The 25837-nt window shown below is 38.8% G+C and overlaps 1 protein-coding gene across 3 annotated transcripts in view; it reads right to left on the bottom strand.

Moving 5' to 3' along the window:
- SERPINI1 (serpin family I member 1) overlaps positions 1-25837 on the bottom strand; it is an 80232-nt gene that overhangs the window by 11977 nt on the left and 42418 nt on the right. For 2 of the 3 annotated variants that reach the window (XM_081532784.1, XM_081532795.1), the window contains exons 2-6: positions 18886-19153; positions 17624-17854; positions 15569-15763; positions 13381-13585; positions 6795-6892 (exon numbers count right to left, since the gene is read on the bottom strand). In XM_081532784.1, coding sequence (XP_081388910.1) covers positions 6795-6892; positions 13381-13585; positions 15569-15763; positions 17624-17854; positions 18886-19135 — 979 coding nt within the window. In that variant the 5' untranslated portion in view covers positions 19136-19153. The remainder of the gene's footprint in view (positions 1-6794; positions 6893-13380; positions 13586-15568; positions 15764-17623; positions 17855-18885; positions 19154-25837) is intronic. The other variant, XM_081532805.1, reaches the window with a different exon arrangement.

Below are 25837 nucleotides of genomic sequence, written 5' to 3'. Positions count from 1 at the left end.
TTATGTTAATGGAATTTAGCGTCAAAAGTAATGGACATCAAACTGAGGTGAAAAAATAAACACAACAGATACAGAGCGTCTCATCTTATTTGTTCTTTCATCCAGACAGTACAAAGCAGAAAGCAACAGTGCTGGGTGCGTCTTAAACACACATAAGGATCAATTTGGGGGAGCTTAAATTCTGGCAGGGGACACCTAATACATAAATAATAATAGGAGATTAGACATGATATGTGACATAAAAAAAATAATAGAATATTGTAGTAGTTAAGGAGTGGTAGCTTCTGGTTGGTATAATCATGGTGACTTAATAAAGTTAGGGATATCTGACCTGAGGCTCTGTTCAAAAGATATTTCAGGTGGGAGAGATTTCATAAAGATGGGGTGCTGGGGGGATGTCAGGTGCTGAGCGAGTGTTCAGTTTGGCTGCGGCACAAGCTGTGTGTGAGGAATCAGATGGAGCTGAGGCTGGAGGGAGCTGAGGTCTGAACATCCTGATGAGAGGTGGATAGTGCACAGCAGACTGAAGGGAGGCTTTGAACAGGAACCGGAATGATCTGAGAGCGAGTTTTAAGGCGATTAATCTTGGCAGTGGTAGATAAGACAGATTAGATGGGAGATTGGAAACCGTTTAGGAGGCTATTGAAATAGTCTCGGGCAGCAGTAATGAGAGTCTGAATGAAAGTAGATGCCATGGAACAGAAAGTGAAAGAGTGGATTCAAGGGATCTTAGCAAAGGACTCTCAAGTCACTCAGTTTTTCCAGAAGCAAGAGAATGTGAAGCAGGGTATTTTGTTGTTGCTGTTGTTCACGGCTAAATCACATTTACCATTTTTGAAGAAAGATAAAATTTTCATTACATGATTTTAAAATGTAACAGCATCCCAACAGTACTGAATTATTTTCTGGGTGCTTTCAAATTTATAAATTCTGCTAATAATGTTATTTTAAAAAGATTTTCTTAGTTTTTAGATGTGTGTGTGTGCACCCAGTCATGTCTGATTCTTTGGGCCCCATAGACTGCAGCCTTCCAGGCTCCTCTGTCCATGGAATTTTCTGGGCAAGAGTACTGGAGTGGGTTGCCATTTCCTTCTCCAAGGGCTCTTCCTGACCCAGGAATTAAACCTGCGTCTCTTACATCTCCCACATTAGCAGGTGGATTCTTTACCAAAGAGTATTAAAGAAGTCATACATATACAAGGTAAATTTCCAAACCAAATACAGTGGCCTATGAAGTGAAAAGCCCTGTCTCACCTAATAGCCTCTGTCTTTGAGGCAACCACTGCTATCATTTTCTAAGTTATTCATAATGTTCTGCTTATTTAAAAGCTTAAATACATACTTACGAGGAAGTGGTCTAAGATGGTGGTGGAGCAAAATCCTGAACTCTGCTTCCACAGACACCAAATCTACTGCTATGCATGGAACAATGACTGCTAGAAAAGAATTAATAAGCAGCTGACCAACTGGAGAGGCCACAATGAGTCAAAGGGCCTCATGGAGACAGGTAGGAGAGGCAGAGGGTCAGTCTCACCAAAAATCACACACCCTGGTGCAAAGACCCCCAGTAGGGAGGGATTTCAGGTCCAGAGCTACTCACCCAACCCTAGGGACCTGCACTGCAGAGATGAGATCCCCAAATATCTTGGCTTTGGAAACCTAAAGGGCTTATGTCCAGAGGACCCAGGGGCTGGAGGGACTTGAGACACTCCTTTTAAATGACACGGTCTCACTTGTTCCAGGATTCAGCACAAAGGCAGCAGTTAGAGAAGTGGCATGGATGAGTGCTGCGTTTGCTCTCTCCCTGTACCTTGCTCGCACAGGCTCAGCCTTGCTGAAGTCTTGGGTGTGCCCCATTCCCGGCACTCATCCCCAACTTTTCTAAAGGCAGGGGTGTGCCCTTCCCCTCGAGCTCTTCACCTGCATCACTAAAGCCAGGGAGTGAGCACAGTCCATGCAGGGATGCCCCTTAATTGCCTGGCCCTTGTGGCCAGAGGGGTTTGCATTTCTGCCCCCCCCCAAACTGTAACAATCAGAGAGACAGTTCTGTGAGGCTCCTACCCCCAGGGCACTGCATAGACAGTAAATTAAAACCACCCCAGTCTGCCTGTGAAAAAGGCTCATTGCTTTGTCCTGGAGCTTCAACCTGAGGGACAGGCTGCAGGTATGTTTCCATGTACAGGCTACAGAAGCGCTCGCAGGGAATGTAGGCAGGAAGACTCCCTCCTTCAGCCCTCCCTGGGCCTCGTCACAACTTGCTGGTACCTCCCCAGAAAGAGATTATTCACTCCCTTGAAGCCCTGATTTTTGCAAACTCTCACCCAGGGACACACTAGATCTGGTCTGGAGGTCAGCAGTGTTTGTAATTGTGGGCCTGCAGGGCTGCATGGACTTGCGTACCTTACAAAGCTACAGCCTGGGGCTTCCCTGGTGGCTCAGTCACCTGCCAATGCAGGAGACAGGAGTTGGATCCCTGATCCTGGAAGACCCCACATGCCATGGAATAACTAAGCCCGTGAGCCACAACTATTGAGCTTGTGCTCCAGAGCCCGGGAACTACAACTTCTGAAGCCTGTGCACCCTAGAGCCCATGCTCTGCAACAAGAGAAGGCACTGCAATGAGAAGCCCGCGCACCACAACTAGAGACTAGCTCCTGCTCCCTGCAGATAGAGAAAAGCCCGCACGCAGCAATAAAGACCCAGCACAGACAAAATTAAATAAATAAATAAAATGATTTTTTAAAAAAGAACCACCCTACAATAAAACATTTTTGTCACTCTTCCTTTCATTAAATCCAGTTGTTTATGTCTCTCTCCTCAAGTCTGTGTGTTTCTTCAGAGCAGGTATAACATCATAATCATTTCTTCATTTTTATGACCTAGTACTTTGCTCACCCTCTCTGCCTTACTCAGTTCAGTTCAGTTTAGTCGCTCAGTCGTGTCTGACTCTTTGCGACCCCATGAATTGCCGCACGCCAGGCCTCTCTGTCCATCACCAACTCCCGGAGTCTACCCAAACCCATGTCCATCGAGTCGGTGATGCCATCCAACCATCTCATCCTCTGTCGTCCCCTTCTCCTCCCGCCCCCAATCCTACCCAGCATCAGGGTCTTTTCCAATGAGTCAACCCTTCGCATGAGGTGGCCAAAGTATTGGAGCTTCAGCTTCAACATCAGACCTTCCAATGAACACCCAGGATTGATCTCTTTTAGGATGGATTGATTGGATCTCCTTGCAGTCCAAGGGACTCTCAAGAGTCTTCTCCAACACCACAGTTCAAAAGCATCAATTCTGCGGCGCTCAGCTTTCTTCACCGTCCAACTCTCACATCCATACATGACCATTGGAAAAACCATAGCCTTGACTAGACGCACTTTTGTTGGCAAAGTAATGTCTCTGCTTTTGAATATGCTATCTAGGTTGGCCATAACCTTCCTGCCAAGGAGTAAGCATCTTTTAATTCATGGCTGCAATCACCATCAGCAGTGATTTTGGAGCCCAGAAAAATAAAGTCTGACACTGTTTCCACTGTTTCCCCATCTATTTCCCATGAAGTGATGGGACCAGATGCCATGATCTTAGTTTTCTGAACGTTGAGCTTTAAGCCAACTTTTTCACTCTCCTCCTTCACCTTCATCAAGAGGCTCTTTAGTTCTTCTTCACTTTCTGCCATAAGGGTGGTGTCATCCGCATATCTGAGGTTATTGATATTTCTCCCGGCAATCTTGATTCCAGCTTGTGTTTCTTCCAGCCCAGCGTTTCTCATGATGTACTCTGCATATAAGTTAAATAAGCAGGGTGACAATATACAGCCTTGACGTACTCCTTTTCCTATTTGGAGCCAGTCTGTTGTTCCATGTCCAGTTCTAACTGTTGCTTCCTGACCTGCATACACGTTTCTCAAGAGACAGGTCAGATGCCTTACTAAGAGTTGTTAAATGAAAGGAATAGATGTGGCACGGAATATAATTAATTTGTATAACTTAAACACCATGAAATTCTCATTAAAGCAGAAAGTAATAACCAAATACATGTTTATAATTTTCGTGGGTACTTGTGAGGATTACTAAGTGTCATAAACATTTTAATCAGCAAGGTTTTCATGTTATTTGGGGAAAAGAAGTATACATGTGAAAAGGACACCAACCACATAAGATAGAGCATATGGTGCCCCCATAATGATGCAAGGAATAAATGCTATTGAATTTAGAGGAATGGAGAGGCAAGTTTTATAGCTGTGTCACTAGAATGTTTCTGAATGAATGATTTATAAAGTAATGTGTATATTTGTGAGAGCGAGAGAGGGAAAGAGAAAGAGAATGAAGAATATATTAGTTGGGGTGGCTGGTATGCCAGGATTTCCAAGACTCTGGCAAAACTAGAAATTTAAGAATCAAGGAATTCTCGCTGAAAGCTTGAAAAGTTAACCTATATCAGTTATCCTGAAAATCTGAATTGGGTAGTGTTTGAGGCCAAATTGGACTTCTTACTGATATTTTAAGGAGTTAAACGTTCCAAGAAATATAATAGACAAGGTGGCCCCAGATAAACCTATTCTCTCCTTCTCTCCCTTGTTTTATCCTGTAGCAGATGTTTGTGTGTGCCCAATCGCTTCAGTCGTGTCCAACTATTTGTGACCCTATGCACTGTAGCCCACCAGGCTCCTCTGTCCATGGGATTCTTCAGGCAAGAATACTGGAGTGGGTTGCTATGCCCTCCTCCAAGGGATCATCCCAATCCAGTGATTGAACCCTCATCTCCTACATCTCCTGCAATGCACCAGGGAAGCCCTAGCAGATGTCTACTGTGTACCAACTATGTGTCAGCCCTGGGTCAGGTACTGGGAATGCCTCTGCAAGCAGGATGCTGAGACAAATTCAATGCTGATGGAGGTTTGTTCAAAAAGCAGAGACTTTCCACTATAGACTATATGAACTCTGAAAGAGACTAGTGTGATTTCAAATCTGCACTCATATGTACATTTATGCTCTACAACAGTGAAGGCAATTAAATATTACCTTATAAACCTTCCAGATATGTGAAAAAATTTAAGCCACACTGATCACAATAATTGATTTGCCACTACAATGATACTCCCTCAGGACTGAAAAGCATAAAATATTCTGCGTGTGTGAAATAACTGCCTAGATGTTTGGGTGAGACAGTGAGGAATCTCTAATCAAAGTGAAAATAGAGCCATGGTAAGAAAGCAAAATATAATTATCCAGTTGGAATTTGGCCAGTATAGCAGATAGATTCTCTGAATTCCTAAGGAAAGGAGCATAAGAACTTTAAATTATCCTATGCTTGAACCATGAATATATTTCTGACTCAAGTACAATGTACCCATTACTTTCTGAATCTCCACCAGTCCTATCTTCTAGACAACCTACTCAAAAGTTCAGATACCTAGGAGCCTGGTTGTGAGCCATGAGGACCTTTCCTCAGGGAACATTCACTTCTCTCTTGAGGACAGGAATATTTATATAGTAGACATGTAGAAAAGTTCTATTAGTGTTTTGGGATGTAAGTTGTCTAAAAGTTGATGGGTAGAAGTTGTGGTATAGAATACATCAGTATCATCTCATTGCTAGAAGCTGAAGCTGGTTAGAAAACAATCTTCCCAAGCTGGGAAGGATAAAGCCGTTTTTCATTGTAGACTCCTTGAGAAATTCTTGAAAGCTATGCACCTGCTATCTCTGCCCTGTCTCTCTCACTTGTACACACACACACACACATACACACACGCATCCCTATATGTAATTTCAGGGGTGGAGGCATCCACTTCTCTAAATTCAGTCCATGAGCCTTCACACTCCAGGTTGAGAAGCTATTATTCAGCCAGCTTGATTTTTCTATAGGTTGCTGCTTCAGGAGAGAAAAATCTAAATTCTTTCCTATAAACACATGGAAGGCTAAGGTTTTTTTTTTTTTATCACTGCTACTCTCTTTATAGTTGGAGACTGTGATTCAATAAACTGCATATAAAGAAGCCCTACACATTCAGTATCTTTTTTCTTGATATATATCTGTCTTTGTCTCATCAGAAAAAGGATTATTTCCCATGTTCTATAGAAATAATGGAAAGTAATTATCTAATCTAAGACCTTTACTCACAAGTGTCTTGGAGTTGGCTGCTTTAAAGTATTTCCAAAAGAATTTTACATTTCTAAGTACCTTAACATTACTATTACTAATACATTGATATTTTTATCCTGATCAAATTAGGAAATCAAATAATTTAACTGGTTGTTTTCCTGTGGGATATTTAAAATAGATTACTCAACAGCCAATATGCCAAGTATATTTTGAAGCTATTTCTTCAAAACCACTGTTTTTTATTGAAGACTTAGGATAATGTTTACATCATCTCACAGGTGTTCTTTTTAAAACATCTAGTTCTCACAGTGGGTACTCAGTTATCTTTTCTTCCTTCTTTCTTTCCTATATGATTTATTATAACCAGATATATTGAGATATTCAATCAACACATTTATTGATTATCTACAAGGCATTTTGTCAGATGTTATGGGGAATTCAAAGATGTATAAAACAGGTCTTATGGAGAACATAATCTACTGTCAAAGATAAGACATGAACCAGAATAATATAAATTTAATGTTATGACTGTATTTATAGTTTTCTTATAGAAGTTAAATATATTTGCTATATTTATCTGGCAATTGATAAATATGTTTTACTTCATAACTCTGTAATAAACAGAGGCTTTACCACCATCATTTTAAAAAAGCTTTTTGGAATAATTTTTTCTTTAATTGATGTTTATTTCCTACCAGACAAGGCTGTCAGATTTGCATTTTTGATGAAAACTTCAGTTACTCCAAGAGCCTTCAAAACATCTTTTAAATCAATTTCCTGTTCCACTGTGAACCTGGGGAACATAGAGGGGAAGAAGTATTTAGTTACAGCATATTGTTACCTGAGACAAGAATAAAATGTTAGATATGTTGATTTTTTAAAAGTCTATGTTATATAGGATAAATTATGCTAAACTGGCTTTTGACTGCATGTAGCATTTGATTGTTATTGTAAAAAGAAGGAGTATTAAAAAGAATAACATAACAGAATAGTAGTACATTAATAAATAGGAAGCCATGTTGGTCTTAATATGGAATCTCTTCCAAATCAATGAATTGTATCACCCATATTTCCAGTGAAAATTATGGACCAAACATGACTGTATTAATAAACAAGTACAGTTTTTGAAAGCAAAGGCTTTTTATTAAATTTTATAAAAAGTGAAAACAGCTGTTTAGTACTAAATATTTCCTTTTTAAAATATATTGCCTTCTAATCAAAACAGATCATAAATATAAGTTTTTAGGCAATGGGTTGTGTCCTTAAAAAGCTAAGTCTGTAATAGTCACTAAACGTTATACTAGCATCATTTCTGATTTTCTGGTTTTAAGAATGACAATAGAATGATTGCTATAAACAAGAGGAATGATCAGGAGAAAACCAACAGATGAGTAAATGTATAGCAAACATTAAACTAAGTACTAAATGTTGTCTATATCCAACAGTTTAACTTGCACTTAAACATTGTTTACTTTGACACCACAAAAAGCAGATAGTGACTGTGAAAATAAAAAAGCGGGATGAGTAGGAAAATATATTGGAGAATATATTTAATGACTTGAGTGAAATTTTAAAGTGTTTTCTGTGTGTGCTTTGTCATTTATTTATTTGTTGGTTTATTTATTGGTCACAGATGGAGCTTACTATACAATAGAAACTGTTCCAACAGTATAAAACATCAATAACAACAGGTTAAAATACCACTATAGCCCTTTGAGGTAGGTATTATTATCATCAGTTAATATGAGAGGAAACTGAGGGGCAGAGAAATGAAATAACTTGATTAAGTGGTGATGGTGGTGGTTTAGTCACTAAGTTGTATCTGACTCTTTGAGACCCCATGGACTGTAGACCACCCAGCTCCTCTGTCCATGGAATTTCCCAGGCAAGAACACTGGCGTGGGTTGCCATTTCCTTCTCCAGGGGATCTTCCTGATTCAGGGATCAAACCAAGGTCTCCTGCATTGCAGATTCTTTACTGCTGAGCCGCCAGGGGAGCTCCACCTTGGATCATAGCTAATAAGTGGCAGAGCTGAGATATGATCCAGGTAGTATGTATATCCTGATCCGCCTAAAATAGGAACGTGAAGGAAGGTGTCAGTAAGGAATCCTTTTTACTTCTTAAAACCAGCTTCATTTGTTTCACACTTCTGAGGCTGTTCAGATGAAGATGGTATTTTATAGAGATTGATTTTGGGCAAGTTCTCTAATTTCTGAGCCTTGATTTTGGCATGTGGAAAATGGCAATAATAATGCCCACTTCACAGTATCATTGAGGAGATTAAATAAGGTTTCCAAATGTCTTAGGACAGTGCTATCATGTAGGAGGCATGAAATAAAGGGCAGATACTGTTAACAGTACTTACTATACTGCAGCTATGTGTAACATTTACACTGAGTGTTTACCAAGTCCCAGTGCTGCTGCTGCTGCTGCTGCTAAGTCGCTTCAGTCGTGTCCGACTCTGTGCGACCCCACAGATGGCAGCCCATCAGGCTCCTCCATCCATGGGATTTTCCACGCAAGAGTACTGGAGTGGGGTGCCATTTCCTTCTCCAAAGTCCCAGTGCAGTGCAGTGCTAAGTCACTTTAGTCATGTCTGATTTTTTGTGACCCTATGGACTGTAGCTCACCAGGCTCTTCTCTCTATGGGGTTTTCCAGGCAAGAATACTGGAGTGGGTTTTCATTTCCTTCTCCAGGGTATCTTCCCTACTTAGGGATCAAACCCACGTCTCTACGTCTCCTACATTGACAGGAGAGTTTTTTAACCATTAGCGCTAGTGCCACCATGTCCTAGGCACTATGCAAATTCTTTTATGCTTAGTATCTCATTTAATCATCCCTGTAATAATCTCACACAGTCCTATGAGATAGGCACTATTATCTCTGTTCCACAGAAGAACAAATTGAAGTTCAACAAAACTAAGCAACTTGCCCTAATCACACAGCTAGTAGGTGGCAGAATAAAGATATGAGCTGAGATCTTCCTGACTGAAAAGTCCCCCCACCACTAATCACCATAATTCCAACAGTGGCTTCTTTAAAAACAGACAAACAAGCTACAGGAAGATTTTACATTTCACCCACTGATTTTAAAAATAAAAAGCCACATCACTGCTTTTTTAAAACCATAAGGCATGGCTGTTTTTGTAAAGGCATTTGATGTAATCTTGTATTTGCAACTTTCTATTATATATGAATAAATTAAAGAGGTATGCGGAGGGCAGAAACACTGGAGATTATGTGAAGCAAGTGTTAGTAAAGAACAAATATATATTACATATAAGGACATTTGTAAAAAAAAAATGTGTAAGAATCAATCAAACCCTTTGTAGAAAAATCTAATAAAAGCATTCATGTTAAAGAACAAAATCAGATGGCTTATGCACTGGTTTTCTTTTAAGACATGAAACTGAAGTGCTTTATTAGTAGACAAGCATTTCAAAGTAGCAGGATGGTTTCTCATTACGAAATAGAGAACCACTTATCCTTTGATTTCTAGCACTCTGATCACAAATGAAAAATCTGAGACTACAAAGGTCAGAGTGGAAAGATACTACAGCCAGTCCATCTGCATTCCAAGTAGAGATTTGATTCTGATGTTAGAAAAATCTTTTTATACCTAAACTGTATCAGTAAAAACAGAAAAGTAAAAATATACAATGTAGATAGCAATTTCATTAGAATCAGGTTTTAAAAATCCTACTTAGAGAAAAGTATGTATAAAGATAGATTAACAAAAGATAAATACTAGGACTTAGAAATAAATAATAATAATAATAGATAATAATTATATGATCCTTACTTTAGGGCTGGCATTATTCCACAGTGCTTTTTAAATATTTTACATATATTATGCATATATAAATAATATATATTTTATATAGTAGCCAAACTATATTTTCTAACATGGATAAATTGGAAGAATATTTGGCAATCTCATTTAAATCTTAGAGATGTATGTATGACTATGTATAAACCTTGTGGTATTTCACTGGATTTGGTAATATCACATAGAGATAGAAATCTTACCCTCTTCTGAACAGATTCTTGTATTTTGGATAAAAATGTAATTTCAATTCAGCATCTGATTTCTGTAGGATTTATTGTTCAGGGGAAAAAAAATAACAATACAAAAATAATTGCCTCTTCCACTCTCCCCCAACCCCCAAATACCCTATGCCTCTTAAGGAAAGCATTTTAAATCAATTTGTATAAAATGTGATATAAGAGAAAGTAAATACCTGTCAGATAGGACCAGAATGTGGGCAAATTCAGAAATACTAAGTTCAATTCTTAGAGTAATGTCTCCATATGAAAAAACAAACAAACTATGTAAGCCCTTTAAGACAGACACTTGAGTAAAGCTGGAACACAAGTATTAGAAAATTTTTATCTTTGCTAAAATTAAGTCACATAAATCATTACCCTCAATGAACATTTACTGGGTCCTAAAGCTGTAAAATGGAGGGGGTGGATGGTTCCCATTGATTATTACTGACACACTGGCATTTGAAAACAGTCAATCTCTTAAAAAAGGAAACTCAATTTATCTTATGTAGCTATTTAGCCTCCCACTCTATGCATTAGCCATGCAGAAGGAGAATTCATAGAACTTCTGGCAAAATGGATACATGGTAATTAACTGTGCCTAGTTTAGCAACAGGCATTAATATGAGCAAGCAAGCAAGCTAAACTATTTCATAATTGAAGAGTATCTCTTAGAAAATGAAAATTTAATTTTCTTCTTCTGCCAAATTCAATTTCTCAGTGGACAGGACCTGGAGGCCACATTTTCTAGTGAATACGGTTGAATTACAATATATGATGCTTACTAAGCATTCATTTAGAATTCTTTTAAAATACTAAATAACTTTGCATCCTCATAGAATTAAACATTTGAGGAAATGCTGCAGTTAATTCACAGAATTTAGTAAAAGATGCATTAATTCTGTACTGAATTTCTGATATCATCAAAAAGAATTCTTTATAAAATACAGGGGAAAATACAAAATTAATGATAAAAGGTCAGTAGATAGGAGTTTAAATCAGATTTAGTTATTTAAAGATTAATATTTAAAAGTAAATGGTTCCTTTAGAGTTAAGATACATTGTTCATATATTAAATTGTTGTTATTGTTCAGTTGTGTCCTACACTTTTGCAACCCCATGGACTATAGCCTACCAAGTTCCTCTGTCTATGGGATTTCCCAGACAACAATTCTGGAGTGGGTTACCATTTCCTTCTCCAAGGGATCTTAGCAACCCAGTTACTGAACCCACGTTTTCTGCATTGGCAGGCAGATTCTTTACCAATGAGCCATCAGCGAAGCCCTCATGTACTAAATAATAGACATAAATGATCACCTATTATAAAAACCCTTGGTTTTGTTTGTTAGATATTCATTGGCTATCTCTCGAGAATAGAAATCTTTCTACATAAATGTATTATCATGGGGAGTTATACAAGTTAAGTTCCTTAGGCATAAAGAGAAAAAAATTGGGGTTATGATTACCTTAACTTTTATTGTAGACTAAGAAATATATGGCTATATATTATGAATATACAACTTTAACATGAAGTGCATATATAGTTCTAGCTAAAAATGTCTATAGTTTCAAACAGTCTTTCATTAACATAAGCAAACATCAGCTAAAGTTTTGGAAAATTAAGCATTTATATAAAATGTAACTTTCAAATGATAATTCCTAATGTTATTAAAGGAATAAATATGAATGAGTTAATGAGTTTTAGTATTCTTGCCTGGAGAATCTCAGGGACAGAGGAATCTGATGGGGTGGGGGACATTGCAAAGAGTCGGACATGACTAAAGTGACTTAGCATGCATGCGTGCACAATGAACTTTAGTAATTCAATTTTAATACTAATATTACCCTTCAGTATTCATATTAATCATATTTTTAAATTTTTCTTAATATGGAATGAATATAGGAACTGTACTCTACATACATACACATGCATGCTTATTGGCTGTTTGTCTGTGTCTTGTTTTCTAGCCTAGAATTTACACATTATGTTTATAAATTTGTTGTTTGTGTTTACTGGTCTAGTTTCCCTATTAGGTTTTAAGGTTTTCAGGGCAGAATATATCTTCAGTTGGATTTGATTTTTGCAGACCCTTATTTTGTTTCTAGGATGGGAGAGAGAACTGACTTTAAAAGAATTTACAGAAAAAAAAGCAAGACCTACAAAAAATTTAATTCTGCTATGGGGTGGTAATTTGAGACTTCCCAGGCGGCACTAGTGGTAAAGAACCCACCTGCCAATGCAAGGGACAGTAAGAGATGTGGGTTCAATCCTTGGGTCGGGAAGACCCCCTGGAGGAGGGCATAGCAACCCACTCCAGTATTCTGCTTGGACAATCCCATGGACAGAGGAGCCTGGTTCCCTACAGTCCACAGGGTCACAGAGAGTTGGACATGACTGAAGTGACTTAGCAAACGCACAGTAACATAAATGCATTGTCATAACAGGGAGGTGCATACATGAGGCAAAGTGAGGGTCATCTGCTCCACCACCTGGTTCTAGAAGAACTGGTGCCAGAGTTGTAACTTGAAGGCCAAGTAAACAATACCTGGCAAATACCTCCAAAGACTCCATTTTAGGTTAACGCAAAAATGTACATAGAGACCTAGAGGCATAAAAGGGCAGGGTGACTGTGGTATAAGTACAAGCACACAGACAGTACCTACTACAAAGAATTTGATATGGTGAGTGGCCAGAAATAGGGTTGAGGAAGTGGATGGCAGTCAGAATATCTAGGCCCTGCATAGCTTTTATTCTTTCATAGCCACAGGGAGAATTTTAGGCTTCTTCCTGCTTATTTATGATTGCATCTTAGCACCTAAAACATGACTTGCTTGCACTTCCAACAAGGTAGAAAGTTATTTTCCCCCAGCTATTATCAACTTCAAATATTAATGAACTACCAGAAGACTGTCAATGCAAATGATATTCAGAGACAATCTATTGAAAAATCTTCTAAAATTAAGCTAAGGATATTGACTCATATCTGAAACTTGGTCTTGATAAGTAGTACTGAATGAATCAATGAGTCAGCCTGTGTCTCTCGGCAGAACTGAATGAGTGTGAAAGAATACTTTTTAAAAAGGTGAAGAAGGAGGAGGAGAAGCAAAAGGAGGAAGAGACGAGCAACACAAGACAAAATTCAAAAGCAGTGACAAGAGTTCCTTTGAGTCAGAACCCTCAATGATACCCTCTGCCCATGCTATCAGAGGGAGTTATACAGGGATCTCTCACCTGGGCAGGTACACTTCCACCTTTTGCTTCTTCACAGAGTTTGCCCACTCTTCAATCAGCTGTGCTTTAACCAATGGCTCCAGTGTGGCCAGGGGAACTTCCTGTCTGGACAATACCAGCATCATACTTATCGCATCTCCCTCATATGGTATTTCCAGGACTTGGTAGATGCCACCAGCTTCATTGGAGCCATCACTAAATTCCCCTAAAAAGGACAGAAAGGAGATAAGAGGCGCCCATCAAGGCTTGCATAAAATGTTTAAATTTGTTAGAACTTTCTTCCAAAATAATGTATAGAATATGAAAAATTCAGGCATCTGAGAAGAAGACAATTTATTTTAAAGTAGGCCCTGAAATTCAAGTGATTCCTCAGTCCTACCAAATTAATTTTAGGATCTCCAGAATTGTTTCACATGTGTCATAGCATGTTCTCTAGACTTAACATTTTATTTTTAAGTGAGATACCTCAAATGAATATATTTTAAGGATATCATTAAAAAAAAATGAAAAGTCATGATTAGAAAAATAAAGCCCTGGATCCAAGTTGGATGTGAATCACATTTACCAATATCCACCTGATTTCTAAGAAGGGAAAAACTGACCATGTAGTACCTGGTACTCTTGCTCAGTCATGTCCAACTCTTTCTGACCCCATAGATTCTAGCCCGCCAGGCTCCTCTGTCCATAAAATTCTCCAGGCAAGAATACTGGAGTGGGTTGCCATTCACTTCTCCAGAGGATCTTCCCAACCCAGGGATCGTCCACCAGGGAAACCTACTCTATTATTACCACAGCTAAAAGTTTTGAGGCCAAGATAGCACAGCCAAAATGAAAGCTAGAGCATTTATGGTGATTAAAATCTCAAAATTAGATAATTAGGTAATTGGCTTAGTGTTCTATGCTGCTGCTGCTGCTAAGTTGCTTCAGTTGTATCCGACTCCTAGCGACCCCATGGACTGCAGCCTACTAGGCTCCTCCATCCATGGGATTTTCCAGGCAAGAGTACTGGAGTGAGTTGCCATTGCCTTCTCTGAGTGTTCTATGAATTTAGCTAAATTGACCAGGCTTTCATTAATAATAATAATAGTAGTAATAATAATAATAATAAAGTCTTTAAATAACCCTGCCACTAGTTTAAAATTTGCCCCATTTTCAAAACAAATGAAATGTTTTTGTTCTGGGTATTTTCATTTAACTGATATCCTTTAGACATCACATTAAATATTTTGGTTCTCAAATAAATGGATATTTTCCTTTCATATTTTGACTGTTAATTTAATTAACTGTGATTATAATCTGTTACTTTTATAATGTACCTTTGCATAGAATAAAATATTTGTTCTAACATATATTTAGCTTACTTACATTTCTGCTTAAGACAATAAATTACCACAGTTCAGCATGGTATGTAGAGAGGATTAGCACCCTAAACTTCTGAAAAGTCCAACAAAATATCCCTGAAAATAATGCCAAAGATGCTGACTTGTATCACAAATTACAGACTCTCACTAAGTGAAACTATGAATAATTATGCCTGACCATGCATATTTATGGGCTTCCCAAGTGGCACAGTGGTAAAGAATCTGCCCACTAGTGCAGCAGATGCAAGAGACACGGGTTCAATCCCTGGGTCAGGAAGATCCCCTGGAGTGGAAATGGCAACCTACTCTAGTATTCTGGCATGGGGAATCCTGTGAACAGAGAAGTCTGGTGGGCTAGAGTTCATGGGGTCTGAAAGAGTCAGACATGACTGAGTGACTGAACACACACACACACATACATACACAAGTCTGAAAGCAAAATTTTAAAAGAATGCTTATAGTTCCAAAAGTGATGGGGTGTACAAATCAAGACCTGGGTAGAATATACGGTTCACTGAAAACTACCCCAAAGTAAATGGCTTTCTGGAGGAACTCAGAACATTCTTACACAAGGTCAGATATTTTCACATGAATAAAGCCACTCTGTATGTTTAATCAACTTTATAAACTAAACATATTGGAAAACTGTCACAACATATAATATTCACTCAGGATCTAATCAAAAGTCTTTGAAAATGGGGCCAAGTAAATTGAATTGTAGCCCAAATCAGATTGACAAGAAATCTGAATAATGAATATTTCATGTTTTTTCTTAGAAATTTGTTCATATACTGTAAGAAGAGAGAAAAAAAGCCAAAATGTCTTACCATAATAAAATTCTCCTTGTTGGTACATCATTGGAATTTGGACTTCACTTTCATCATCTTTAGTGAAGGAAAAAGTTCTGGTATTTTCAGGTCTGAATTGTGACTTCCAGCTCCCCTTGAAATAGACAGCATTGATGAGGGCCAGATGAGTGACAGCATCAAAGTCCCTTGGGGATACCACATCTTTCAACAGACCTACTCAGGAAAAGACGAACGGATGAAAATTCATATTAAATCAAAAGGTGAAAGAATATCAAAAGATTGTCAAACTATCCTCTGACAGAGTGATTAAGAACTTTATACCATTGTAATATTTACAATAAAAATTAGAAGTACCTAACTTTCAAAGGAAAAATGTTACACACACACACACACACACACACACACACACACACACACACACACACACACACACACACACACACATACTTACAGACTAAGGGGATCTAAAACACTCACACCACCTAAAATAACACTAATAGTATTCTGACATTTGCACAAACTACAGAACCACATACAACAGAATCTCAGGCTTCACTACTTCCTAGTTGCAATGATAAATGTAAAACTCAACACAGAGTGTGTATGTGCTCAGTAACTCAGTCGTGTCTGACTCTGTGACCCTGTGGACTGGAGCCCGCCATGCTCCTCTGTCCATAGAATTTTTCAGACAAGAATACTGGAGTGGGTTGCCAGTCCCTTTCCGGGGCATCTTCCCAACCCACGGATAGAACCCAGTCTCCTGCATTGGCAGGCAGATTCTTTACCACTGAGGTACCTGGAAAGCCCCCCAACACAGAGTAAGCATTCAATAAACATTTCTAAGTTTACTCTTGTACAACATATGTGATTTAAATGTCATCCAATTCAAACTTTTTCCCCATGTACATTGGATATCTTTTTACCAAATGTAACAACTGCTGCTGAGTAAGTGAAAACAGATGTGTAAAAGCCAGTTTAACTCATGATATCTTATTTCTCATCATTTAAATGTTCCTATCTAAATCTATTGTCAGACATTGGGACTTTGGTGATGGCTGAAATTGTTTAAGAGGAGTTTGGAAGTAAACAGCTTGCAATAATTCAGTCTGATGCAGGTGAATTATTATTCTTAACTTATTCTTTGAATGTTAAACACAGCTGTGTTTCTTTTATGTTACATTTTAATCTCATAGTTAGAAAACATAGAACCAACATTCACTTGGCACTCTCTCATTTTATTAGTCAGCACTTCTTTTTTTAGTCAGCATTTTGGGGATTATGGGACAAAGAGTATGTGATCAGGGTCTTTTATTGTTGTTGTTCCAGCATTAAATGTATTAAGACTAATATTATTTTTGGAGTCTTGACAACATGAGTTAATTAATTTAATGAACAGCCACAGTAATCTACTTTCAGTTCGGTCTTATTTTTTTTAATTCCAATTTGAATTATTTTGTTGGTAAAATTGGAAAATAAAATGGTAACATATGAAACATTTGGAGAGTTTGAATACATTTGGATAATAAGATTTAGAAATAAAAATTGAAATAAATGCATCTTTTTCTAATCCCTCTCCATTTATTTAGCTTAAGATGGGCTTCTCTTTTTAAAAGGAATCCTGTATAATTTTATAATTACCGATTAAGTTGTGTGGTTTAAAATGTCAACAAATATCTTTAAACTCTCTTATTTTATTTTAATCAAACTGTTAAGAAAGTCACCAACTGTCATTCTAAATAGTATCTAACTTATGAAATAGTCAGCTCTAGTAAAATTCCATACAGTAATAAGACTACTGTTCAGATGAAACTCACCAACTGGAGACGCAATCTCATATTAATTTATCAGTGTCAATATTCTATATATGTCAAAAGATTTAACATCTTTCTCCAATCTTTATTCATGAACAAGGTTTCTAAAATCGGCTCTAATCTATATAAAATAATTAGTAGATACTCAACTAAATGCAATCTAACATTCAAAATGTAAAAGGAACAAAGGGACAAATAATGTCAGAAGTAAAAGAAAGTTCAAACTAAGCTATTAGAGAAAGAAAGGAGCCAAATGACTTACTGTTTGTGTTATTCTCCACCCACTTATTGATATAGTTGGCTACAGCTACATTTTGACTGAAGTCCACATGATTGACTTCTGCATTAAAATACTTTTTTATCATTTGCAAAAACTCTTCACTGATATGAAATCCATTTTGCACAAAGAGGGAATTGGCAATTTTCATCACATACTGGCTCTCTTCAGCAGTTACCATGTGAGAAAGATCCTTCAAGAAGGAAAATTCTTCACCTGCAAAATGACAAAGGATAAGTTGATTAGTGGAACAAACACAGTGAAAGATCCTGGAGAGTGGAGGAGCAGGAAAATACAGCAAGGAGGATTAAGAGAACAGAGGCCCAAAGAAAAAGCACTGGCTTCTTGCTTACACTGACACAGTAAGGAGGTTGCAAGATCTGTGCTGTTTCCAGATGTTCAAATTAGCTTTTGCAGTTTAGCATTATTACTGATATTATTTTTAGTTTTTATTGATTATCTATCTATAAAGTAGAGATATTTGAGTTGTTTTCTTTCAAAGTACTTAGGTTACTTTAGTCTTATAATTATCAGAAATATGAATTAATTTTTATTATCTAGTTTAAAAATCAAAGCATTCCTTTAAATTTTACTTTCAGTAAACTTTTTAACTTTATAAATAGAAAATCCAATCAAAATTGTATTAATTCTTGTTTTTAAGGAGTTAATTCATATGTGTATTAGAAATATTAAATAGAAATTGTACATCATAGCAAAGTGATTACAAAATACATTTTGGCTAGAAATTTTCTCCAATATGAAAGATTTGCATGATAGTGTTATACAACATTCCAAAAAAATTCATGGTTACTAGTTGAACAATGAAGATACAGTTGATTTTAAGCAAAAATTTCTGATATTCTTAGATAATTTTTTTCTTTAAAGCACTCCTAACAGTTGTAATTTATCATTTATTTATGTGATAATTGATTAATGTATGCCTCCCTCTATATATTGGAAATGCCATCAGAGCAAGAACCATGTTTGCTTTTGTTAATCACAGTGAAGTTTATTTAAATAACAATAATAATAATAATAAAGATATCATTTCCTTAGATTAACTCAGCCAGGGATGCAGCTAAGAAAAAGAACTTTCTTGGGTTTCCTAATGTTTGTCTTACTCATACCATCTTAGTGAGACCACTTTCTTACCCTGTGTAAATACTGCTGCCTCAGACATAGACAACACAATTGAGTTGAAAGCTAAAGGCAAACTATTTTGAGAAATCAAACCTAAGCACACTTACCATTTTTCAGGCTGTCATATCCCATTGAGTGACGGATTTCTTTCAGGGTAGACCCTTGGGCCCCAAGTTCCAACATTCCCATTGCAAGGGTGACACTCAATGGAGAGAAGAGAATATTTTCATCCTCCCCAGTGGTTCGAAGATGGTTATACATATTCACTGACAACTCAGCCATGGTTTCATCAGTGAAAGTGGCCCCTAAAGCCAAACTTGGCAGAACCAGCAAAGAGAAGAGTCCAAGAAAAGCCATGCCGGAATAATCTCAAGCCTGGAGAACAATAATTTACATATCAGTTATTATCTCAGAGAAATGGAACCATAAGATAATAATAAAAATAATTTCTTGGAAAAGCTGTAAAGCAAACCAAAAGTTTTTAAACACATGCAGTGTTATTGTCTCTATAACAAAAGCTCACTGAGGGATTTGTTGGAAGATCTTATTAATCAATTAATAGTCAAATGAGCAAGTAATGCTGCTGAGTTCTGAGGATACTCCCAGGAACAAGACAGCCCTGGTCCCATCTTCATGCTGCTGCTGCTGCTAAGTTGTTTCAGTCGTGTCCGACTCTGGGCGACCCCATAGACAGCAGCCCACCAGCCTCTCCCGGCCCTGGATTCTCCAGGCAAGAACACTGGAGTGAGTTGCCATTTCCTTCTCCAATGCATGAAAGTGAAACGTGAAAGTGAAGTCGCTCAGTCGTGTCTGACTCTTTGCGACCCCATGGACTGCAGCCTACCAGGCTCCTCCGTCCATGGGATTTTCCAGGCAAGAGGACTGGAGTGGGGTGCCATTGCCTTCTCCACCATTTTCATGAGGTTAAGTATATATAGATACATATTTAACAATGTGTGGTGAGGCTAATTTATCAGTTTTCACAGCCTCATCATATATGAGGCTTCTTTGGTTGCTCGGATGGTAAAGAATCTGCCTGCAATGCAAGAGACCCAGATTTGATCTCAGGGTTGGGAAGACCCCCTGGAGAAGGAAATGGCAACCCACTCCAGTATTGCTGCCTGGAGAATTCCATGGATAGAGGAGTCTGGCTGGCTACAATCCATGGGGTCTCAGAGTCAGACATGACTGAGTTACTACCACTTTCATCATATATATTTTGGTCATGACTTTGAAACAGTTTATTCTAGCTAACACTAAACTATGTATGCCCAGGACAACCAAAATGAAAACCAAAAAACATTTACCGGGTTTAAGATCAGTTACTGAAGTTAGGCATTTTCAAATGCCCCTTTACCTGTTTACTACAGTTTGATGGTACAGACAGTAAAAAATCTGCCTGCAATGCAGCGGACCTGGGTTCAGTCCCCAGATTGGGAAGATCCCCTGGAGAAGGGAATGGCTACCCACTCCAGTATTCTTGCCTGGAGAATACTCATGGACAGAGGAGCCTGGCAATCTACTAGGGCTACTACTCCCCTGGCAGTCCACGGGGTCACAAAGAATCAGACACGAGTGAGTGACTAACATTTTTACATGAAATTAATGTACCAACTGGGTTACCAACTAGTGAGGAGATATCAGACACACAGCTGCCAGGAGTCCCAGTTTACTCATCCCAAGCTGCTGAAACCATAGGAAGTGGTAACCCTGAGAAAAAGCAGATGTGGCAGATCCTGTGTGGTTTTCCTTAGGCATCAGTTTCTAGGAGGCTGCTGTCCTCGGTGCCCATCTCTGTGCAGGGAGGAGCCTCGCTCCAGCAACACTATCCTTTCATACCCAGGCTTATAGGACTATTGCAGCTTACACCAGTAAACTAGTGATTCTATTTAAATAACTATTCAAAATATCAAGCTCATCTGGTCCTTGAACCATTTTCTCTTGGGAAGAGAAGGCAGTGTCAGCGCCCAGGTATCTTAGAATGACATTCTTGCCTCTTAGTGTTCCACATGCCCTGTCTCCCCACAAAGAGCCTGACTGGCACACACTGGAAACAGGATTCCCTCTTTCCCCGTATTCTGACACTTTGTCTGTCATTGTAGGCATCTGGAAGCTAAACTACCTATACAAACAATTAAGTAGCTTCCTTGTTCTTGATATTAAAAAAAAATTATCATTAAAACAAGTAAAGTGGTAGTGAGCAAACACATTTGGAAAATTGTATTTTAATTCAGTTCAGTTCAGTCACTCAGTCATGTCCGACTCTTTGCGACCCCATGAACTGCAGTATCAGGGGATGCTTAACAGGAGGATTTCTACGTGCTGTTTCTCATGAATCCTCAAATTGTCAGGGAATGTTTAACAGGAGGATTCCTACGTGCTGTTTCTCATAAAACCTCTGTTCCTTATCAAGTGGAACAGCAAGCTGCTCCCAGAACAGAGGTCATGGAATGAGACAGGCTTGGGTCTCCTTCAGTAAACATTCTCCTTAGGCAAAACTAGTTAGTCTCTATCTTCTTTCTTGAGATATGGTTTGTCTCCTGACCTTGTGGTTATTATTATTCCCTTGTTCCCTTGGTAATGGTTGCTGTATGTTTGGTCTTCTGATCTTTGTCATTGTCAAAAGAAATTTCTTATAACACAGCATATATATACTCACAGAAAGATCATTAAAGCACCCTTCCTCCATCAGAGGCTTGGGCCCCTGTGTCTTTCTCTCTCTCTCTTTCCTTTTCTATCTATCTTTCTCTCTTTCATTTTCTTATCGTCGACTCTGGACCACCAGACCCCAGTCCATTATAGGACCCCAACACCGCAGCACGCCAGGCCTCCCTGTCCATCACCAACTCCCGGAGCCCACCCAAACCCGTGTCCATCCAACCATCTCATCCTCTGTTGTCCTCATCTCCTCCTTCCCTCAATCTTTCCCAGCATCAGGGTCTTTTCAAATGAGTTAGCTCTGCATCAGGTGGCCAAAATATTGGAGTTTCAGCTTCAGCATCAGTCCTTCCAATGAATATTCAGGACTGATTTCCTTTAGGATGGACTGGTTGGATCTCCCTGCAGTCCAAGGGACTCTCAAGAGTCTTCTCCAATACCATAGTTCAAAAGCATCAATTCTTCTGCACTCAGCTTTCTTTATAGTCAAACTCTCACATCCATACATGACCAGTGGAAAAACCATAGCCTTGACTAGACGGACCTTTGTTGTCAAATAATGTCTCTGCTTTTCAATATGCTTCTAGGTTGGTCATAACTTTCCTTCCAAGGAGTATTTTAATTAGTATGATGCAAAACAGTCCCCATTACTTAGTTAACAGAGTGAACACACATTTAATCTAAGAGCAGCATGCTTCCTACAGGTTTTTGAGTCAGAATGCCTTAACCAGTCCTGTAATATTTCTGATCAATTTCAGAGAACTTTGCCTAGTCATTTTGCAAATCCTTCACATTTTAAGGTTAAGTTTCAGGCATCAGCTTTTTGTCTGAGAAGTTCCAAACCTTCCCACCCCCGCACCCATCCCCACACACACTTCGGCAAGACTATTGGAGTGGGTTGCCATGCCCTCCTCCAGGGGATCTTCCCATCCCAGGGATCAGAACCTGGGTATCCCACATTGCAGGTGGATTCTTTACCATCTGAGCCACCAGGGAACCTCATGAATATTGGAGTGGGTAGCCTATCCTTTTTCCAGGGCATCTTCCTGATGCAGGAACTGAACCAGAGTCTTCTGCATTGCAGACAGATTCTTTACCAGCTGAGCCACCAGGGAAGCCCACACACTTTGTAGTAAGGTTTGAATAGTTCTTGCTTGTTTCGGAAGATAACGTTCAGCCCGTAGGTAAATATGAACTCTCACAACCCATGCAGTGAGGAGGCTGAGAATGGCTACTGGTGGGAGATGAAGGGCATGGTTGCAGAACAGAGTCTGCCGTGGGAACAGCATCCAGACAGAAGCCAGATGCCAGGGCACAGCTGCCCTGCTGGTCCACAGACTTCGGCCACCATAGAGGCTGCTGTGGCATTCTCTTTTCCTCCGTCCTCTCCAGTGAAAAGCAAAGTAGAAGATATGAGTTTCCTCTCTAGTTTCAGATGGAAGAAATTTAGCACGTACTCTCTGAAGGTGAAAGAGGACTTAAAATATATCTGGTATTTAATACTTAAGATATAATGATATTTAGGGGAAGTCTGAAATCTAAATGGGGTTCAAAAGCCCATGCTCTTCATCATGACACTGTAGTGCTATCTGATGTGCCATCTTCACTCTACCCAGCAAAGACACATTGTTTTCATTTAATGTTATCTAGTACAAGACCAAGAAATTACAGTCACTATATGATAGTAGTATCTGTCATTCAATAACACAACTATTGGGAAATAACTGCGTTTAACATGAGTGTTATATTTTAAGCTAATAAAGAGCCTTCATTCATATAAAAGCAAAACCTATTGCCAACCAATAAATATTTCAGGAAGTCTGGCCAAGTCTATTGCATTGGTAGACATTTTTGTTTACTAATGTATATGAGTGTGTGCATGTTGGTTGCTCAGTCATATCCCAATTCTTTGCAACCCCACAGACTGTAGCCCACCAGGCTCCTCTGTCTGTGGAATTCTCCAGGCAAGAATACTGGAGTGTATAGACATTCCCTTCTCCAGGACTAATGTATGTACCATGAGATAATAAACATATGGCTTATGACAAGTCACATGCATTCTGTGTCTTGGCTTCCTCATTCATTACATGAAGATACCAATCCTTACTCTGCACACTTATTAAAGAAAGAAATGAGACAGTGTGTATGTTTGAAGCACTTATTTTATGCTAAAAGTTATACTAGTAAAGGACACTAGAAAATTATTAGAAAATATGTTTCTTAGGCTTGTATAATTGCTAAGTCAAGCAAGAGATTGTAGAGACAAAATGAGCATTTTATCATTAGTTCTGGCTCACTGAATGCAGCACCATTACCCAGTCATTCAGCCAAGACTGACAGAGGTATCAGGAAGATACCAAAATTTATAAGGACCGGCTCTTGTCTTCAAGGAACTCACATCATTGTGCAACACTGCATGATCTATTACAGTGCTTCTTATCTTTTTAAGAAAAGATATACTTTTAAGAATCAGGTGAAGGGTAAATTATCTCCTCAAGAAATGCATGCATGGGGAACAGAACATTATATTCACTGGCCAGGGTATTTGCTGGCCTTGCGTTATAGGAATCCCTGATCTACAGCAGATGGTCCATTGGAGAATGGACCCACAGCTCCGCAACATTGCCTTACTGGGGGAAAAAATGTCCAAACCTATCATGTCCCTTCAAACTTCTAGAGGATTCCTGGAAAGACCAGCCATATGTTTGTGAGACAGGGCTCTTCCCAGGGGAGTGAGCAGCAGGACACTGATTTACATGTTCTGCTAGAGAATTAGAAATTCTAATAAATTAGAAATTCTCTAGAAGAAGCAAGTGATATCAGGAAACTCCTTAATAAAGATTTAACGAACCCTCCTCTGGAAACAGACATCTGATCTATAGTTAAGTGATTTTTCCTTCTTTTGAAGGCAAGATCATGTGCAAGCAAAATGAACTCTGCTAGCCTGATCCAGCTATTGTGATCCCACCTACTCTACCCTTGGTCCCTGGTCCCCTTCATCTCTGCTGCTTCTGACTCCTCCTGAGTGTTTTGTTTTTTTTTTCCAGAGGAGAGGGGAAGATTTCCTTTTCCCCTTCTATCAAGTAGGTATACTCTGTGGATCTGTTCCTGACCCTCTCCCATGTAATGCTATTCTTGTTCCTGCTGGTTAATGTCTCTCAAAACAAAAAAGGACTTTAACTATTGTTCCTATTCATATTATTCCCAAATAAGTAAAATTCTAGCTCTGGCTTTATTTTTATCTTCATTTCCAATGTGCATTGCAACTCATTCTTGGGATATTTAGTCTTTGACTCTTGCCAGCATTTCAAATTCAAGGTGGCTCAAATAGGAATCTTTGTCTTATCAATCAAACCCACCCTTTTTTATTTCCTTAAAATGTCAATGTCAAAGTCTTTGACTCCTCCCCATCTCTTTTCCCCTTATGTTCAAGGAATGGTCAACACTTAACCCATACTGCATCCCTGACACTTCTAGCCATCATCCCATGATCATTCCCCTGACCATGGTGGCAGTTCTTCCTTTTAATGCATTCCTAAGGACTCCCCCAAGAACCCTCAGCCATTCTCTGAATCCCAGGCTATGGTCCTCCTCATTCCAACAACTGCATATCCTCCCGATGAACTGTCTTGATGTGCTGTTATGAACAGGTATTCTTATATTTATAAAACCTTGGGATCACCCTTATGCCCGGAGACTACACCCCCAAATCTTTCGTCTTGAACATAACTCACCGCTGTGCTATGCCAGCATTTCCGTCTGTCCATTACTCTCCTTCCTGGATCCTGCATTTCTAGTGAGAATCCCTTTTGCAATACATATCCCAGAATTTCCCTCTCCTGTTTCTGGCTTGTGTAGTTTTCTTTCTGGAACAACTTCAACCTGGTTCCATATGTTCAAATCCTAACCACTTATCAGGGTTCCTAACCACTTCCTTTTCTTTTATGAATACCCTCCTAGTTCTTCAGTTAAAACAGCTATTTCCCCTTTCTCTGAAATCTTGGGACATTTTATCTCTACCTCTCCAACAGCATGTACCACTGCCTCCTTCTATTACAGACAATTCCGTACATGTGTTCTCTCTTCTCCGAGGCTTTTTGAAGGCACAATAGAAGTACATTCATCTTTTATATCTTAGGATAATCAGAATAAGCACCTAATGCATTCCACATATTAGGTGCCCAATAAATATTTGTGGAATGAATATAGCATGAGATCTAAAGGTCCACACAGCTGCATTAGAAGGAACAGCAAGAGTAGCTGCTGCTTCTACATTGTTGAGGCTAATTTAATTTGAGCCCACAGGTAGTAGCTCATTTCCATTTTTTTACTCCCTTTGATAAAGTGTTTCCTTATTGAGTCTGAGACTGTCTTTCCAGCCTGACAAAGTGGCACTGTCAC

Source organism: Giraffa tippelskirchi, chromosome 2, assembly GCF_054371585.1.
Source record: "Giraffa tippelskirchi isolate mGirTip1 chromosome 2, T2T-mGirTip1v1.2.pri, whole genome shotgun sequence".
NCBI lineage: Eukaryota > Metazoa > Chordata > Mammalia > Artiodactyla > Giraffidae > Giraffa > Giraffa tippelskirchi.
Note: the sequence above shows the minus strand (reverse complement) of the source record. Positions and strands in the feature narration are given on the sequence as shown.